The sequence below is a fragment of the Gadus chalcogrammus genome, chromosome 18 (genome assembly GCF_026213295.1).
Source record: "Gadus chalcogrammus isolate NIFS_2021 chromosome 18, NIFS_Gcha_1.0, whole genome shotgun sequence".
NCBI classification, from domain to species: Eukaryota; Metazoa; Chordata; class Actinopteri; order Gadiformes; family Gadidae; genus Gadus; species Gadus chalcogrammus.
Window position 1 is genome coordinate 3,498,284 of NC_079429.1, and position 18,686 is coordinate 3,516,969.

At 48.4% G+C, this 18,686-nt stretch overlaps 2 protein-coding genes across 5 annotated transcripts in view; one reads left to right on the top strand and one right to left on the bottom strand.

The window, feature by feature from the left end:
* Positions 1 to 15,549, top strand: aatkb (apoptosis-associated tyrosine kinase b). 4 transcript variants are annotated; one of them, XM_056576912.1, is made up of 12 exons: positions 1 to 211; positions 873 to 952; positions 2,394 to 2,512; positions 3,274 to 3,361; positions 4,066 to 4,199; positions 6,460 to 6,544; positions 6,776 to 6,897; positions 7,405 to 7,554; positions 7,904 to 11,333; positions 11,454 to 11,586; positions 12,131 to 12,340; positions 12,792 to 15,549. In XM_056576912.1, the coding sequence occupies exons 1-11, from the start codon at positions 145 to 147 to the stop codon at positions 12,337 to 12,339; spliced, it is 4,617 nt and encodes a 1,538-aa protein (XP_056432887.1). In that variant the 5' UTR covers positions 1 to 144; the 3' UTR covers position 12,340; positions 12,792 to 15,549. The 4 variants fall into 4 exon arrangements, with proteins under 4 accessions (XP_056432887.1, XP_056432886.1, XP_056432889.1 ...); XM_056576911.1 differs by having other exon boundaries at positions 2 to 211; positions 12,811 to 15,548; XM_056576914.1 differs by lacking the exons at positions 1 to 211; positions 873 to 952 and adding an exon at positions 1,434 to 1,579 and having other exon boundaries at positions 12,811 to 15,548.
* LOC130371741 (brain-specific angiogenesis inhibitor 1-associated protein 2-like) overlaps positions 13,848 to 18,686 on the bottom strand; it is a 20,000-nt gene continuing 15,161 nt past the window's right edge. Inside the window, exon 9 of the mRNA XM_056577600.1 lies at positions 13,848 to 16,627. Coding sequence (XP_056433575.1) covers positions 16,468 to 16,627 — 160 coding nt within the window. The 3' untranslated portion in view covers positions 13,848 to 16,467. The remainder of the gene's footprint in view (positions 16,628 to 18,686) is intronic.

Here is an 18,686-nt window from a genome sequence, read left to right on the forward strand (position 1 = left end):
GAGGGACAGAGAGAGGGACAGAGAGAGGGACAGAGAGAGAGAAGGAGAGAGGGACAGAGAGAGAGAGAGACAAGGAGAGAGACATAGAGAGACAGTGAGCGAGAGAGAGACAGAGAGAGCGGGGGGCTCAGCTCCGTCGGGACCATGCTGCTCCCGTCTCTAAGAAATCGAGCTAAAAAAACCAAGGGAACAAAGCTGAGGAAGAAGAGAGGTAAGACACGCAGGTGTGTGTGTGTGTCTGTGTGTGTGTGTGTGTGTGTGTGTGTGTGTGTGTGTGTGTGTGTGTGTGTGTGTGTGTGTGTGTGTGTGTGTGTGTGTGTGTGTGTGTGTGTGTTTTTTTTTGTCAGTGTATGTTTGTGTTTTATTTTGGGTGTTTGTACCTGTGTGTGTGTGTGTGTTGGTGTGTGTGTTTAGAGCAGGCTGCGTCATTTTCACAAAGTTCGAATGCATCTGATTCACCGGTAAGCAGAGAGGCAGACAGACAGACAGACAGACAGACAGACAGACAGACAGACAGACAGACAGACAGACAGACAGACAGACAGACAGACAGAAAGAGGGTCAGAGAGACAGACGGTCAGACAGACAGACAGTCAGACAGACACCAAACCCTTTGTGGTTGTGAATCATGGGCAGGTCATCCTCTTTTTTGCAATTTTAAGGTGGAAAAAATATTTTCTCGTGTATGATGACGATGATGATTCTGATGATGATGATGATGATGATGATGTAAGACATGAGAACTCACTGGAATTCATCAAACTGTTTCATCGCTAAAGGGCGAGAAGTGCTTCATTCCTGAGCCCTCTGGACACCCTCCACCCCCCTGGTTCCAGTACACTAACCTCCGTCCCTCCCCCTCCCTCTTCCAGTTCATCTGCAGAAGTCGACGGACTTCGGCCGTCACAGCCTTCTGTACCTGAAGGAGATCGGCCATGGCTGGTTCGGAAAGGTAAGCCTTCCCACTCCGTCAGCTCGTTGAACGGCAGTCGTTACGTCGTGACCAAGGGTTTTGTGGCCTTGATTCTCCCCCACTCCCACGGTCCTGTTGACACACTCCCCCCTCCTTCCAAACTGTTGTGTTTCTCAACTTGTGTTGCGTCGCCGGCGTTGTGTTTTTCGTGATTTACTGGGTTGTGTTACAGGCTGCACGCCTCCTCTCTCTGTGAGTGTCTCCATTGTGGTCCTTATTGTTAACTGGCCAGCACCCCATCACCGATTTAATATGTTTTGCCTTTATGTATGCATGTGTGTGTTTGTGTGTGTGTGTGTGTGTGTGTGTGTGTGTGTGTGTGTGTGTGTGTGTGTGTGTGTGTGTGTGTGTGTGTGTGTGTGTGTGTGTGTGTGTGTGTGTGTGTGTGTGCATGTATGTATATATGTATATATTGTGGCAGACACCTGGGAGGAGTGAGGGGAGTGGTAGGTCTGGCAACCTGCTGGCTCCACCCCCAAGCCATATATGGACTTCCTCACTTTAACGAGGCGAGCCTGGGCATCATTAAGCAGGGGTGCTTGGGCTTAAAGGAGGTAGCAAACGACAGACAGGGGAGGTTGGAGTTGGAAGAGGAGCTTGGGCTAGGTAAGGACAGGCAGGATCTGTGTGATCGCCTGGCAGTGTGGTACGCCCAGACAGAGAGAGACAGGTGGAAGGTGTTTGACGGACGATAGCATAAAGGAGGTGGATGTCCCTTTCCCACCCTGGTTTTCATTTACTCGGTAAATAAACCATTCTGCACTGGAACTGCTGTGTGTTTGGTCATTTATCTACTCAACTTGGTAGCGTGGAAACCCCACACCCACTGGCTCGCTACAGTGCCATGTATGCAGGTCAATTATGGCGCCCGTTGCACTCCTGATCATCCCTGGAAGGAGGGAACCCCCACTCTGCGTTCCTAATTAAGGGAGTTTGTTCTTTCCCTCTGGGGGGCTTGGGTCAGAGGGGAGTCATGAATATATGTCCTGTTAAGCCCTTTGAGACTGTCCCTGGGATGAAGGGCTACACAAATAAAACTGAATTTAATTGAATTGGTCGGCTACGCGGGCCCGTAAACGCCGTCGTGTTCAAAGCGTTCATGTCGGCACGTCATTGAATTCATGTCAACACGCCGTTGAATTCATGACATCACGCCGTTGAATTCATGACATCAGGCCGTTGAATTCACGTCAACACTGCGTTGAATTCATGACATCACGCCGTTGAATTCACGTCAACACTGCGTTGAATTCATGACATCACGCCGTTGAATTCATGTCAACATGCCGTTGAATTCATGTCAGCACGCTGCTCGGTCGATGCTCCGTTCAATGCCCAGATCCAACTCTAACAATGTGTGTTTGTCCGTGTCTTCCCTTGCCTCCGTACGTCTGGTGGGCGGGTGGTGGTGCTGCTGCAGGTGTTCCTGGGGGAGGTGAGTGTGGGCCTGGACACCAACCAGGTGGTGGTGAAGGAGCTCAAGGCCAGCGCCAGCGTCCAGGAGCAGATGCACTTCCTGGAGGAAGCCCAGCCGTACAGGTGAGCAGGCTCTCTCTCTCTACCTCTCTCTCTACCTCTACCTCTCTCTCTACCTCTACCTCTCTCTCTCTCTCTACCTTTTTCTATCTCTCTCTCTCTCTCTACCTTTTTCTACCTCTCTCTACCTCTCTCTCTCTCTCTCTCTCTCTCTCTCTCTCTCTCTACCTTTTTCTACCTCTCTCTCTCTCTCTCTCTCTACCTCTCTTTCTCTTTCTCTCTCTCTCTCTACCTCTCTCTCTCTCTCTCTCTCTCTCTCTCTCTCTCTCTCTACCTCTCTGGTGTGCGTGGGTCAGCTCATCTCCTGCTAACCGGCGGTCCACTGAGGTCCTTTACGTAGTTCACCTCCCACCTGCTCCCTGGCTCCTTCATGGAGCATCCATCGGAGTATCTGGGAGATATTAAACCTCTTCCCACTTGTTCTCTCTCACTCCCACTCTCCCTCTCTTTCTCTCTCTCTCTCTCTCTCTCTCTCTCTCTCTCTCTCTCTCTCTCTCTCTCTCTCTCCATCTGTCCCCCCCTCTCTCTCTCTCCATCTCTTCGCTCTCTCACTTTTCATAAGCAGCCATTTGCAACGCCCTGAAGGGCCTTGTGAGAGGGGGGGGGGGGGGGGGGGTCGGTGACATTTAACAAAAATAAAACATTTGACATTGTTGACATTGCTCTGTGTGTGTGTGTGTGTGTGTGTGTGTGTGTGTGTGTGTGTGTGTGTGTGTGTGTGTGTGTGTGTGTGTGTGTGTGTGTGTGTGTGTGTGTGTGTCCAGGGCCCTGCAGCACCCCGGCCTGCTGCAGTGTCTGGCCCAGCGCACCGAGGTCACTCCCTACCTGTTGGTGATGGAGTTCTGTCCTCTGGTAGGTCCCACTATCAACACCACCACTATCAACACCACCACTATCAACACCACCACTATCACCACCACCACCACCACTATCATCACCACCACTATTACCACCACCACCAGCACCATCACCACTACCATCACAACCACCACTATCACCACCACCACCACTATCATCACCACCACTATTACCACCACCACCAGCACCATCACCACTACCATAACCACTACCATCACAACCACCACTATCACCTCCGCCATCACCTTCCCCACCTCTTCCCCCACCACTCACACTACCACCCCCTCCCTCCCTCACCTCTGCCAGACGGCGCTGGCTCAGGTGTGTTGTACCAAGTGTTGGACCGCGGGGTCCTGACCCATTTGTACCAGGAGTCTGTTACAAATGGGTTTGCCCCGCGTGCAGCGGTGCAACGCATGTCCGTTGCTGCCCTCTGCTGGTCAGACGGTGTACCTCTGGCTTTTTGTTTTATTGTTAATTTTCCATTTCATGCCATTTCAATTATGTGCAATTTTGCTGGCTTTTTATTGACTTATTTGATTGACTTTTAATGTTTGGTCATTTTGTTGTCTCTCTCTCTCTCTTTCTCTTTCTCTTTCTCTTTCTCTTTCTCTCTCGCTCTCTGTCTCTGTCTCTGTCTCTGTCTCTGTCTCTGTCTCTCTCGCTCTCGCTCTCGCTCTCTCTCTCTGTGTGTGCAGGGGGATGTGAAGGGGTACCTGCGGAGCTGCCGGGCCACTGAATCCATCATCCCTGAGCCTCTGATCCTGCAGAGGATGGCCTGCAACATCGCCTCGGGCCTGCTGCACATGCACAAGAACAACTTCACTCACAGGTACCACCACCACCGCCACCACCACCACTGTTGTCACGTTTAAAGCCCTGCTATTATCAGTCCTGGTGCAACAGAGAGTTGTTGAGGCAGTGTCGCTGTTTATGGTCGCCTACACCTTACAATAGAGGTACATTTATAAACCATTCATTATTATAAGTTATTGCAGAAATATGTTTTTTTTATAAAGGGGTTAGGGTTAGGGGTTAGGGTTAGGGTTAGGGTTAAAAAATGTATACCTTAATACGTAAGTTAACAAAAAAAGCCATTGGTAAACATGAACCATGAGTCAATTATTATTGGACCATTCGTTTTCATTAACGATAAGTCAATGCTTAAGTCATTGCATTAACTGATGTTTATACATGTTAGCAAATGGTTAATTTATGGCTACTGCAATAATATTCCAGGTACTATTGTCGAAGGCGTACACTAGTGGTGTTTTGTTAGTCCGAGGAATTGTTGTGGAAGCCAGCAAAGCTCAAAGCATAAGCAGTTTAAAATCCGCTTCATATTTGTAGCTGCCTCAAAGGACGCATTTCAAATGGCTTTATCTTGCGTCCGTCTCAAGGTGGCCGCTTGCTTTGTGCTTTGATAAAAAATTAACAAAAGCACTCTTCACAACACGGCGACAAAGTGCTGTACATAATAGGATAAGAAAAAAGCACACAAAAAAAAGTGCTGCATTGCAAAAGCAAGAAAAACAGGGAATGGGAACTTGACAAACAACAGATTCACCATAAAGAAAGCCTTCCGGGTAGAGAAGAGTTTTAAACAAAGGCGGTGAGTGGGCCCCCCTTAGGTCCTCAGGCAGGAAGTGCCGCAGCTCTGGGTCTGAAATGCTACACGCCCGGTTATCTTGTATGACGAGACGAGGTGTAACAGTATGAGGACCCCTGCGCTCCTAACCTAACTGAGGACCCATGCAGCGGCTAGGCATGTGGGATGCTAGTCCATCTATAATCCTATAGGTAGGAACAATCACAATTCATATAGTTCACCTGGACTCTGCATAGCCCTCCCCCTCATCTCCTTACCTCCCCCCCCCCCCCCCCCCCCCCCCCCCCCAAACACTCTTACACACTTGTTGTGTAAGAGTGTGTTGTACGTCCTTGCACTTAATGTATGCACTTATTGCATGCTGTACGTCCTTGCACTTAATGTACACCATTATGGCATGCTAAAAATAGTACTTAGCATTGTGTAGCACCTTATCCTAGCTGTCTTTGTCGTGTACGGGGAATGGGTTAACCTTGTAATTGTTAGTGCTTGGCAATTGCTTGTTTCTATGAACATCCTTACTGTCCCGACAGCCATATATCTTTTCTCTTCTTCCGACCAATGTACTTATTGTAAATCGCTTTGGATGAAAGTGTCTTCTAAATGCCCTGAATATAATTGTAATTGTAACAAGGCCGCGTAGGGCTTTAAAGGACATTGATAATAGTTTTACAGGTAGCTAGGATGGACGGGAGTGATGTGTTCTGGCCTATTGGGATTTTGTTAAAGACTTGGCAGCCGAGTCTTGCAGTCTAAGCAGTTGGAAGCAGGAGACGTTATCCTGGCTGAGCCCCAAATACAGGCATTTACAATCACCCAGTCGTGACAAAATGTATTTATGATGTATGGATGTACTTTGTGAAGGTCAGCCTGAGAGAAGAACAGAGTTGAACATTAATAAGTGATTAATATGAGTGTGGATCCTGATGCAGTTCATCACTCTGCCGTCCTCAGACTGATTGCTTCCTGGAACAATATCCTGGTGCTGCTTGAGTTCTGCTTCCACACTCCAGCATCAGTGATTTTGTTGCAGGGGGCGGTCACTGCTCGTCGGGGTACACACAAAGACACAGTCACGCACACACAAAGACACAGTCACGCATACACAGAGACACAGTCACGCACCCACAGAGACACAGTCACTGACAAACTCACAGACACACTGAGGCACATACACACTCACACTGAATAACACACACACAGGCACACTCACACACACACTGAGGCACGGACATACACACAGACACACACAAAGACACGCACACTGACACACACACACACAGAAACGCACATGCACACAGAGTTCGAAACCTGTGGGTGTCATTGTTTGCGTGACTTCAATCTTATCGTCCTGCTTTGTCTTCCCTTTTCGCCTCTCTCTCTCTGATCCTGTGATTGTTTGTGTAACTCTTAACTCTTATCGCCCTCTCTCTCCCCGTTCTCCCTTCTCTCTCCCCGTTCTCCCTTCTCTCGCCCCCTCCAGTGACCTGGCTCTTAGGAACTGCCTGCTGACCGCTGATGTCTCAGTGAAAATAGGAGATTACGGCCTCGCACACACCAAATACAGAGTAAATAAGAGACTTACAACAACGCACACGCACACAACCGTACATCCACACACATACACAAATTCACACACACATACACCCACACACTTTTGTACTTTAAAACTCTTTATTTATTACAACAAATAATACAGAATTACAAAATGAATCACACAGTCAATTTCTTTTTGCATCAAAACAATTGTCAGTGTGTTTTCTGATGCTTGGCCGCCCTCCCCCGTCCGTCCGTCCCAGGATGACTACCACGTGACGTCGGACCAGGTGCATGTTCCACTGCGATGGATCGCCCCCGAGCTGGTGGACGAGGTCCAGGGAGACCTGCAGATGGCCAATCAGACCCCGCCCAGCAACATCTGGTAGGACTCACCTCCCCGCAGACACTGACAACACGTGAACGTTCTCGAAGGTTTTGAATGCGAAGTTTCGGGTGATAATTAGCGAAGATAAGTTGTACTTTATTTATCCCAGAAGGGAAGCTCAAGATGTTGAAATATTTAAGGAATGGGTGGCTGTGGTGGCTCAGGAGGTAGAGCAGGTTGACTGGAAACTGGAAGGTTGCTAGTTCGATCCCCGGCTCCCCCTCGGGTGTTGAAGTGTCCCCGAGCAAGACATCTGACCCCAACTGCCTTAACCATTTATGGTTGACACCGACATCGGTGTGTGGATGTGTACATGAATGGGGGAATGTTAGGCAATAATTGTTACGTGTTTTGAGTTACCACTGGTTAGAAAAGCGCTGTATAAACGCAGTTCCTTTAATAAAAGACCTCAATGATCGATTGAGCGATAATTGAACTCCACAAACCTGCCTCATGAAGAAAGGCCTCGGCTGAACCTAGAGCTGACGTAGGGCTGTCCTGCAGGTCTCTGGGGGTGACCATCTGGGAGCTGTTTGAGCTGGCGAACCAGCCCTACCGACACTACTCGGACCGACAGGTGCTCAGCTACACTATCAAGGAGCAGCAGCTGAAGCTGGCCAAGCCCCTGCTCAAGGTGCCACTGGCCGAGCGCTGGTGAGACGTGCACGTGAACACTGCTACACACACACACACGCGCACACACACACAAAAATACACACTTAAAAACACTTTTTAATACATACTGTACATATCTATACCTGAAACGAAAACCGGAGAGAAAAAATACACATTTGAGGAATGATCAAGCACTTTTTTTAGCCCCCAAATTCCAAAATGGAGACACAGGTTGAAATTGATTCCCTATAGATCTATGATATATTTTAAATGTCTTCCAAAATGTCACTTTTTTTGATGAGTACATTTGAGCAGACATGAGTACAAATCACCACCTTCTTATGCTCACGTCCATTAATACCTGTCCCGTGTTCCTACATGTCTCCAGGTATGAAGTCATGCAGTTCTGCTGGCTCCAGCCCGAACAGAGACCCACGGCGGAGGAGGTCCACCTCCTGCTCAGCTACCTCTGCGCCAAAGGAGCCAGCGAGGTGGAGGAGGACTTTGAGCGGCGCTGGAACTCCCTACGTCCCACCACCGGAGGACACCACGGCCACAACCACGGCTCCTCCCTCCCGTCCGACCGTCGCCCTCCGTCCTCCCCCTCAGCCTCGTCGTTCCCCCTGCTGGAGCAGTTCTCGGGGATGGGCGAGGGCTACCAGTCGGAGAGCGGCGACGACATACTGACGGTGACGGAGACGAGCCACGGCCTCAACTTTGAGTACAAGTGGGAGCAGGCGAGGGCGGAGCAGCACTACCAACCCGCCGCCCATTCCGACGGCCTGGGTCACCACCGCTGCCACGACGAGTTCTACCCGCCGGGGGGCATAGTGGGCGGGTGTCCCATGGAGGGGATAGGGGCCTCGCCTTCTTACTACCAAACCAAGCACCTCCCTGTCCCAGGGGTGGTGCCTGTCCTCAGTGCCCACAGCCCCTCCTTAGGCAACGAGTACTACATCCGCATCGAAGAGCCGGGGGAGTGTAACATCCAGCTGGACTACGACGTGTGCTCCTACAGCCCCGACTACCAAGGCAGCAGCGGAAGCTTCCTCACCGGAAGCGCTGAATCCGGGGAATGCATGTCCTGTCCCTCGCAGGCAAACAACATGGGCTCCTATTGGTCAGCGGACATCCACAAGGCCGACCTGTACGACTCGCAGGACTCGAGCCCGGCCATCTCGCTCACCATGGAGCCCTTACTGGGCCAAGTGTCGGACAGCAGCCCGCTGACGCCGTGGGTCTCCGGCCACTACGTCTCGTACAAGGAACAAGACGGAGGTTACTACTACGAACCGTCACCCCCTCTGGGCATGGATCACCGTTATCTGATCGGGGACGATGACCTCCCGGTGGAACCCCTGCAGGAGAGCTGGGGCTCCAGGAGTCTCCGGCAGGCCCTGGGGGAACTGGAGCACCCCCTTAGAGTACCCCCCGTTTTCAACACCTCACCCCAGCAGGTCTACGGAGAGCCCTACCTGGACCCCAGCCAGAGCTCCGTCATCGGCAGGAACGTCACAGGGGGATACTACGACATGATGGGCTCCTTGCGGAAGACCATGCCAAGCCACACCAACCACACGAGACACGGCACCCACTCCCTCAGCATCGACATGGAGACGGGCGGGGCGCTGTTCATCGGACACAGGGACAGCGACACAGAGGACGAGGTGGACGAGGAGGACGTGTTCCTGGAGAGGCACAGCTGTAACACCTGGCCCGCAAAACACGGCCACGGTGTCCCGAGCAGACACAGGCGGGCTAACGGCTGCAGGCAGGACTCTTACGTGGACTTCCACTACACAATGCCCAGTACAGACATCGAAGACTCCTGGCCAGAGGAAAACAGTCTGGCCTTCCATTCGCTGCCCAAACCCATTGAGTACCTGGAGCCCAAAGACAACAGTGCCTGCCTCGGTCTGAGCGCGCTCCAAACGTTAGCACCCTCCGACGATGCCTACATCTACATGTGCAAAGAAGGGGAGACCCAGTTGCCTATGCCTGGCGAGTGCTGTCACTCCCACTTCATTGACCCACTTACCGGCTTGCTGGTAAGAAACTATGACCCTGATGATTATGTCACAGACAAGGTCATCGAGACTCCTAACAGTGAGGAGCTGGTCAATCTATCGCCTGCTCCCGGGGGACCTGTGGTCATCAAGAACGCCCCCCTAAACTCTGACAAAATCACGCAGACAATGAGCATCCAAGAGCCATACATTGACCTCTCTGCAAGCGACACCACAGAAAAGACGGACATCTCGGCAAACCACATTGAGTACGTAGCAGAGGTTTGCATACCGCTAACGGCTCACGCCGGCTTAGAAAAGCCAGAGACGGAATCAGAGCTCAGTCTGACGGCGGACAGCGGGGTGGACCGATGCGGCTCCAGCGTCAGCCTCATCGACATCCTGGACTGCAGTGACGACGACGACGGCAACGACACCACGGACGACACCACGGACGTCACCTCCGGCATCTTTGCGGACGAATCGAGCGAGCTTACGGCATCGCCTGTCATCAAGTCCCTGCAGAAGCCGAGTGGAACCCCCGATTCCATGGACTCCATGGAGCTCCTGTCTGTGGGCGGGTGCTTTGAGGGCTTTGCCCTTCCGCCTGCCAAACCCGCCAACTCCCCCAGGGCTATGGACAGCGGCTACGACACGGAGAACAACGAGAGTCCAGAGTTTGTCCCCAAAGAGCCCCATGAGCCCCGTGAACCGTCTGAGGGGAAGAAGACCACCCTCTACCCCAGTCTCGACGAGGAGGAGGAAATGGAGGAAGAGGGGCTCAGAGCTGATGCGGTTCCGGTAGAAACAAGCGAACAGTCGGTCTCTGAAGATGCATGTGTAGAATCCTCAACGACTGGGGATAACACACTCATTCCACTGAGTAAAAAGATTCCTTACAGAGACTCTGCCTACTTCTCAGACTATGAGAGCGAGAGACAGTCCAGGGATGAAGGGGATGAAGCTGTTGAGATAGGAAGAGAGGGGGAAACGATTTCAGACACTGAGTGCATGGTAGAGAGAAATCTCGATAACACGAGGGAGGAGGAATTAGAGGACCTCGATGCCCTTGAGATGAACATAGAATCCAACAGAGCAACCACTCTCTTGTGCATCGAGGAGGATGAGCATATGGAGGGATCTTTTCAGTCCTCTGAGTCAGAGTTGGCCGAATTGGAAGAGTGGCCATCCCAGGACGAGAACTCCTCCCTGGGGGACTGGGCGGCAGAAGTAGTGGGAGCCATGGAGGAAGCTCTTGGCGCTCTCGGTGAGGAGAGGATCAGGGCAGAGCAGGAGAAAGAATTGAGCAGCAGAGACTTCCTTCAAGATTCAGAGGAGGCGGAAGAGGCTGAGCAGACACAGAGCGAACTCGCCGGAGGATTGAGTGAAAACTCCTCCACCTTAGCCAAAGACAAGATGGTGGCATTGGAGTACGGTACCCCCCGCCGGTTCTCCTCTTCCTCCCCCCCGCCTCCCTCTAGTCCCCTCCCTTCGCTGCCCCCGTCTCCGGGCCGGGCTACCCCCGGCGACGCAGAGGATGCTGACAAGGAGGACGCCGACTCTGACGACAGCGAGGAGTCGGACGAGGAGCTGCGCTCGTACAGCATGCAGGAGCAGAGCGGCGGCGAGGAGAGCGAGGACGAGTGCTACCCCGTGCCCGTCGTCGTGAGCGACACCAGCGACGCCCACAACCTGAGAAGCCTCCTCAAGGTTCCCAGCGTTACCACCCCGGACGGCATGGACGACGCTCTGGAGAACAAGAAGAAGGTGGTGTCCTTCTTTGATGATGTCACCGTCTATCTGTTTGATCAGGTGAGTTCAAATTCCACAAACCAGATGCGTGGGTGGTGTTTCCCCAAGTAGTGAATAGTGCTGCGATCACTGCTGTCTTCTTACTTTTGCTGCGGTTTTCCTTGTCTTTGGTGCCGTTAGGAGAGTCCCACCAAGGAGTTGGTTGAGCATGGCTTTCTCTCAGGAGAGGACGGTCGAGGTACACCGATGAGACCCCAGGAGAAGGTGCAGGCCCCGTCAGACGACTCCTCAGACGGGAACGTCTCTGAAGAGAGTAAGTTAAAGAAGACGTCTTGGTAGAAAACAGTGTCAATATTAATGTAAGAAGATCTTGTTTAGGTATGTGACCGGTGTAAGTCGAATCTGTGTTGTGTTGTGATGATGGTTGAAGATAGACATTTCCGGTCGTTTGTAATGTAGGTTGCTGCAGTACTGCCTGTCTAATTCTAGAGCGTTTCCCATTCCTAATTAATTTGGCCCTCAGGTATTGGATCGGTTTCAAACCTTACGGACAGTCCCATGAGGGGGGCGGCAGTAGCTCAGGAGGTAGAGAGGGCTGACGGGTAGCCGGAAGGTTGCTAGTTCGATCCCCGAGTGTCGAGGTGTCCCTGAGCAAGACACCTGAGCTGGCTGTCACCTTGCGTGGTTGACTCCACCGTCAGCGTGGGGATGCGTGCATGAATGTGTGAATGTGAGGCAGTAATGTAAAGCACTTTGAGTGGCCACTGGTTAGAAAAGCACGGTATAAATGCAGACAATTTACTATTTACCTTGAGTCCAGCTACCTGCTAACCCCTCAGCGTGTCTTATCTTGCTAGGTGCCGGCTACGAGTGGGAGGACGACTTCTCCCTGCTGCCTCTGCCCACATCCAAGATGGTGTCCGACTCCCCTCCCCCGCCACGCTCCACCCCCCCGCCACCGGGGCCCCAGCCCGCCGCCAAGTTCTCCCGCTTCACCGTCTCGCCATCTAGTGTTTCCCGCTTCTCAATCACGCACGTGTCAGACTCGGACGTGGACTCGGCGTGAGGTAGGACCCTTCAGAAATCAATAGAAAAAAGCTCAGTTGGCATTCTCTCCACAACAGACTCAAGTTCTTGCTTGATTACTTTTGCCTGGAAGGAAATTGCAAGGGGACGACAAAAATATGTCTGCTCAAAAAGCAAAGATAAGGCAATAAATAAGGTAATGATTATCTAAATGACCCCGATTTTTATGAATGACAAAACATCATTAGCCTCATAGCATAATTGCCTAAGTCATATTTTAAGATTTGTCTGGCATTCAGCATAAAAAATGCCTAAGTCAAATAGATGACTCATGCAGATAGTGATTATGATATTTAAAAATAACTCTGATTGGCTTAGGATATAGCCAATGAAGCGAAGAGAATCAGCAGCATTAGGAGAGTAGAGTTAGGATACATAATTAGCAATTATGCTAGGAGGCTAACGACATGCTGCTTACATGATTTCCTGTAGTCAATACGTTCTCCCGCAGGAAGTACGTCAGCGCTGGCGACCAAACATCGCTTGTAGGTCACTTTGGAGGAGGGCGTCGAAGCACTCAACGGATGGATGTGGAACGTGCAGGGGAAGAACCGACAGCAGCCCGGTGAAGACCAGACCAGTGGGCCTACTGGGAGGTCTTCTTCTGGCCTGGGTTTTACCCTCAGAGACGGAACCTCCTCTCCTTCATAGACACGCTCCTCCCGACCGGGATACGGAGTCAAGATCATCCTTTTTAAATTTATTTAAAAGAGGGTATGGTAATATGTATGTGGTTTCCAAAAAATAGATTTAAAAATAAAAAATACATAAATTATAAATATATAAATATATGTATGTGTGTAAAGAAGAATCAATTATTGGGCTGGGGATGCAGCACAATTCTGTTTATTTTTGGAAGATAAAGGCATAATGGAAGGAGAGGTCTTTGAAAGCCATTGCGTGTGTTGTTTAGTTTTAATTGCCAACAGTTAGTATTATTATTATTATGAATGTGTGGAGCCAGCCGGGGATTTCAGGTAAGGCGAGTTATACTCCAAATACCAAGACAAACATTGACTGGGATTTTCTACGATCACTGATCAGCTCCGGAAGAGGACTGTTGGACCATCTGAGGACGACTTTTGTTTTTGTGAGAACCTTTCTGTTATCTTGTCAACGTGGATATTTCCTGAAAATCCTTGAGGTATCAGAAGTAATACAACGTGTGTACTTGGGGGAAATTTCAGGAAACAGGAATCAAAATGGACGCCCAAGTGTTTTACAAGCAAAGTCCAAACTTCTAGGAAAGGTATACAGGGGTACAGCATGACTCTGTATTAAAAACACAAATAAAAAAATAGCTCATCCTGCTTGGACGATGGATGTTTTAATCTAAGTTTCTTTTATTATAAAAGTAATATCAGGACCTGATACTGTAGCCTACTGTTTAAATGTGTCTCCAATGCTTACCACATGACGGAGATGAAGAGTTGTCAGTCTCTCTCTCTCTCTCTCTCTCTCTCTCTCTCTCTCTCTCTCTCTCTCTCTATCACACACACACACATACAAACACACTCTGTACTATGAACTATGGAGCAGTAAAGAGACTTGTGTCTTATAAGGGATTTGAAATGCCTCTCTAGTTCATCGCTTCAGTTTCCAACAATGTCCCGTATCCAAACCCTATTGTCAATCAGGGGTCATGACTCATTATCTCGTAATCGACGGGTCACCTGGCAACATGGGGTTTTCCTGGGAGCAACCATCCATTTGAATACGTGTGTCCTGTGCGATAAACAATACGTTTGATGGCAATGTTTGATTACGTCAACAAAATAAGTCAGGAAGCGGCACTAAGCTTTGAGTGTCTAGACCACCTCACCGCATCATTTGTTAGGATCTGTTTTGGCCTGGCCTTTCCTCACCACTATGACCTGCTGTATATAAGCTACACTGACCTCCTCTCAGACCTTTTGTATTAACAAGCCGAGAGTACAGTTGAAACTTTTCTTTTCTTTTCTCGCTCCATAATATCTCTGTCTCGTACTTTAAAAAGCATAAGTGCTTTCATCATACAAAAGTGATTACAGGAGGACAGCAAGCAAACAGAAAGCACCTTTTAATAGAGCATTGATTCACAGAATATCATTGACTGGGCTTTGTTTGACAAGTCTGTTTCTTTGTCGATATTGAACGGTAAAAACCCAGACAGCCCTGGGTGTTCTCGTTCGGTTCTCTTCTCTGTTCTCTACTATGGGGTCATTAGAACCATATTTGTACTTGTGTTCTGTCTCTTTGTTAATGGAAGGAAGGGACTTTTGCTGTTTCCAAGCGATCACGGAATCACGGAAGAAGAGAAATACGACTCGGGACGTCTGGAAACGGTTTGCGGTCGTCGGAACATGCTTGTACCGTTTTTACATGTTTTTTCTCGGAATGCTTCAAACTTCTGTATTCGTTTAGCGTAGAACCATCTGGAACACTGTGGGTGAACCTTACATCCCATGACCACATCAAAATATGTTTCTTTCTTTCTAAAAATGTTGATGTATTGTAACTGTGGACGAGTAAAAAAAAAAAAAAAAAAGGCATTATAAAAGGCGATTTCTTGTCTGTCTGTGGTTGCCAAAGAGATGTGTTTTATTGTCCCCGGGGCCCCAGAAACTGGTGCATTGGTATGATGTCGAATCCATAGAGGAGGGGGGACAGGGGACTCTGGGGAGGGGATGTCTTGGCCTTGTAACTGCTGATGAAATGCCCTCAGGACCAGAGTTTGAGACCCCATGGGTGAAACGTGTTCCTCACAAACACTGGACACTCACTCACACTCTGTACCTTTGATCAAAAGCGGAATAAAGTTTGGTTTATACATCGTAAACTTTATATGTTCTGGTCTATGTGGGTTTGGGGAGGAACAGTGGAAAAAATGTAACCTACTAGCTAACCCTGTGGCTTTGGCGCTTGTACATCAGAATGCATCATGGGATTTCTTGTTGGAGATACGTCGCCATTTTGAGAAGACTCAATAGTTGGCATACTAAAATCTTGAATCAACGCAAATACGGTCTCACCTATGGTGAGACAAACAATGTGACAGCAATGTCTTCAGGACTCATGAACGGCTCATTTCATGATGAATTGCTAAGTAATTAACAAAAACACCTTACTAATAACATGATCATTAACATTCCTCTCTTACTAAGTAACGTTTTCTTACTAACAAAACTGCCATCGAATGACTCACTTTGATCTATCATTGGTTGATAGATAGCCATTACGCATAATGTATAGTGCTCTATGCGTGATTGGGGGAATTTAAGAAGTATTTTATACTTGAATTGCCATTTGAAGTGTGTGAACAGTCCTAGAATACATTATAAATGCAAAACATTGCAGTAATTTGTTTGATTGGTCTCTGAAAAATACAACAAACACACATTTTTCAGAATGTGTAATTCATTCACTTTTTAATTATTTTTTCCAATTAAATCAATGTAGGTACTCTGTTTGCCATGACATTGATTACATAGCATACCTTACTCCCCACTGTTTTCGTTCCTGTAGTGTTAGCCTAAATTAGAGTTGATAATATTAATGGTGACATGAAGGTTATTACGATAAAAACCTTAAATCCCCTGACGAACAGACAGAACCCTGTGTTCACTAACAGTCAATTATCCAACATCTTCAAATGACTTTTCCCATTAATACAGCAATACAATTTGCTACAGATTTGATTGAACGATACATTTACAATATGGAGTACAGCATCGGATGAGCTGTTAATACATCATTTAGCAATAAGGAACCATTGTTTATGCAATCAGAGCTACATTTCCTTAAGGCAGGTTTATTTTATAATACACCTTGGATGCAGATTGGATTTAGATTAGGTTGATTCTCCTGTTTCATTTATTTGATTTTCTTACATTTAATCTGTTACAGCACATCAGGTCCTCCAGACACACTAACGATTCCCCTGTGTTCCTAAAATTTTCATTTTAACAGTTCAAATCAGTTTCCATGTTTTCAAAGGGGCATTCAATGACTAAAGAACTGCTTAACGTCAAACCCATTGCACTGATTGGTTGTGATCAGCCCCATCAACCAACCACCTATAGCTCTTGGAGTAAGTGTGGGGGTGATGGTGGAGGTGGGGGGAGGAGCCTCAATACAGCCCTGGCGGAGTGGGGGTTTTACGGACCAGGTCGTAGAGGGCGGAGCCTGTGGACAGGTCGTCATCGTCTCCGTCGTCGTCAACGTCAGCGTTGTAATCAACGGGGGGGCTAGGGGGGGCCTCCACCGTCGGCTCGCTGGGGGGTTCGGTGCTGGGAAGACAAGAGACCACCGAATGAAAACCAGTCCGTCGTAGTTGAAAAAGTTACCAGTGACTAAAATCAAACCTAGGGAAACAGCTCCCCCTTCTGGTGAGAACGTGCTATTGCTTTGGTCGTAGGATGAATTCCGCTAGGTTTGCTTTTAGTGTTTGGTCAGTCTTTCACATCAGAGGAGGAAATATAAAAAACAGGGCAAAGGAGATGGAATAACACACTGTGACGAGAATGGGTTTCATGCAAATAGATTAGGGTAATAATGGCTTATTATTATTGATCAGAGAGCACATGCTGAGCCATAGTTGGACTGGTAGTCCCAACTTGTAAGGCAAGGCACCCAATTATATCACCCACTGCATGACAGAGAAAACCAACACTAAGAGGAGGAAAAGCCTTGCAGAGCAGCCACTAAGCCCTTAAACACAGATATGAATATATAAACCTAGGCTGTAACTTTGCCAATGTTATTTTTTTTCACAGTGCTGCTTATTTTTGTTATTTTTCTGACAAACATTGCATAAAAAATAGGAGGCATCAAGAATTGGTGTGAAATAAATCACCAGAAGTGTTTTGAAGTCAGTTCTCTAACCCCTCACTTCTGGTCACACCAGAATTAGATTTAGCATGAAGCGTGAGGATTAAAGGTCCCATATTATACCACCAGGTGTGAGTGTGATAAGCCGTTACAAGCCGTTTTGAAAATCTGCCTCTTCCTGTGTTTTAGTGACATCACAAGTGGGCGTGTCCATCTAGATTCTAGATGTATGTAACGGCTAATCACACTCACCCCTCGTGGTATAATATGGGACCTTTAAACACTTATTTTGTTTCCAGGTTGTCTTCTTTATACGGTTTATCACCACATGAAACAAAGTTACATCGTTGGTTTGAGGGATGGGAAAAGGCGATGGAGGAGGCAGCACGAGGAAGCACGCGGTGGTAACGAGACACAGAGGGGGAGGAGTAAGTCGTCTGCTCCACTTACGACGGGGTGGGGTCGAGGTTTCAAAAGCGGGCATAGTGTCGGCCCGCTCTGAAAGGCAAAGGCAGTCCTGCAGTGTGAACGTTAGTTCAGCTCCCCTCAGGGAGGAGATGAGCTCTTAACACTGTAAAGGAGAGACTTATGGCTGAATAGTCTTATCATGCTTTCACAAAAACAGGCATAGCAAGTCGCATACTTAACGTCAAGATTATAAGTCAATCACACGCACTGAAAATATATACAGGTTGCAAGTTTGACCCCGGAACCAAACAAGACATGAATGCAGAAATGTAAGAACAATTAAATCAGAAATGTCACAAGAAAGAAACTCCCAAATAAGACACAAAAGGTACCTTTTATGTTTTATGTTTAGTGTTGACAAGATGGAGGTTGCGGTTGAGATGCAGCAGAGCTTACTACACACAAACACACACATACACACAAATGCACACACACGCACACACACATGCACATACACACACACACACACACACACACCCATCCACACACACAAACACACACGCCTCCCTCACACATCAGGCAGCCATGTAGGTGACAGAAAACGATATAATGAGGAATCATCATGAGCTATGTTGTGTAATCGTCGTGACGGGAAGGCGCCAGCGAGCGTGTGAGTATAGCGCCGGCGCTGGAAGGTGTGGGAGGACGAGGGAGTGGTAGTGTGATTACTGCAGCTGTGAAATGGTCCGTCCTAGCAACAGAGGGGGCGCAACATTAAACGCACAAATGGATTTGTGAGAAAATGAACAGGCATTTGGTTTTGGTTTCTGCTAGGCGCATCTCTTCTTTGCGTCTCTCAGGAGTCGGACTTCAGTTGATGAACAAGAAACTCCTCCTTGGTAAATCATCCAAACATAAAAAAGTAAATTCATTATCCCCAAATATCGCAGAATAATCCCATAATTTCCCTACATTGTTTAAAAGTGTATTAGTATTTTTTTCAGCAGATTGTCGCGGTATTTGATTCTGTAGCGATGGCAGTATTCAAAACCTTGGAAAATCTTGTCATTCAAATAATATTTTCTGACACAGTAGCTTCCTAACTTCCAA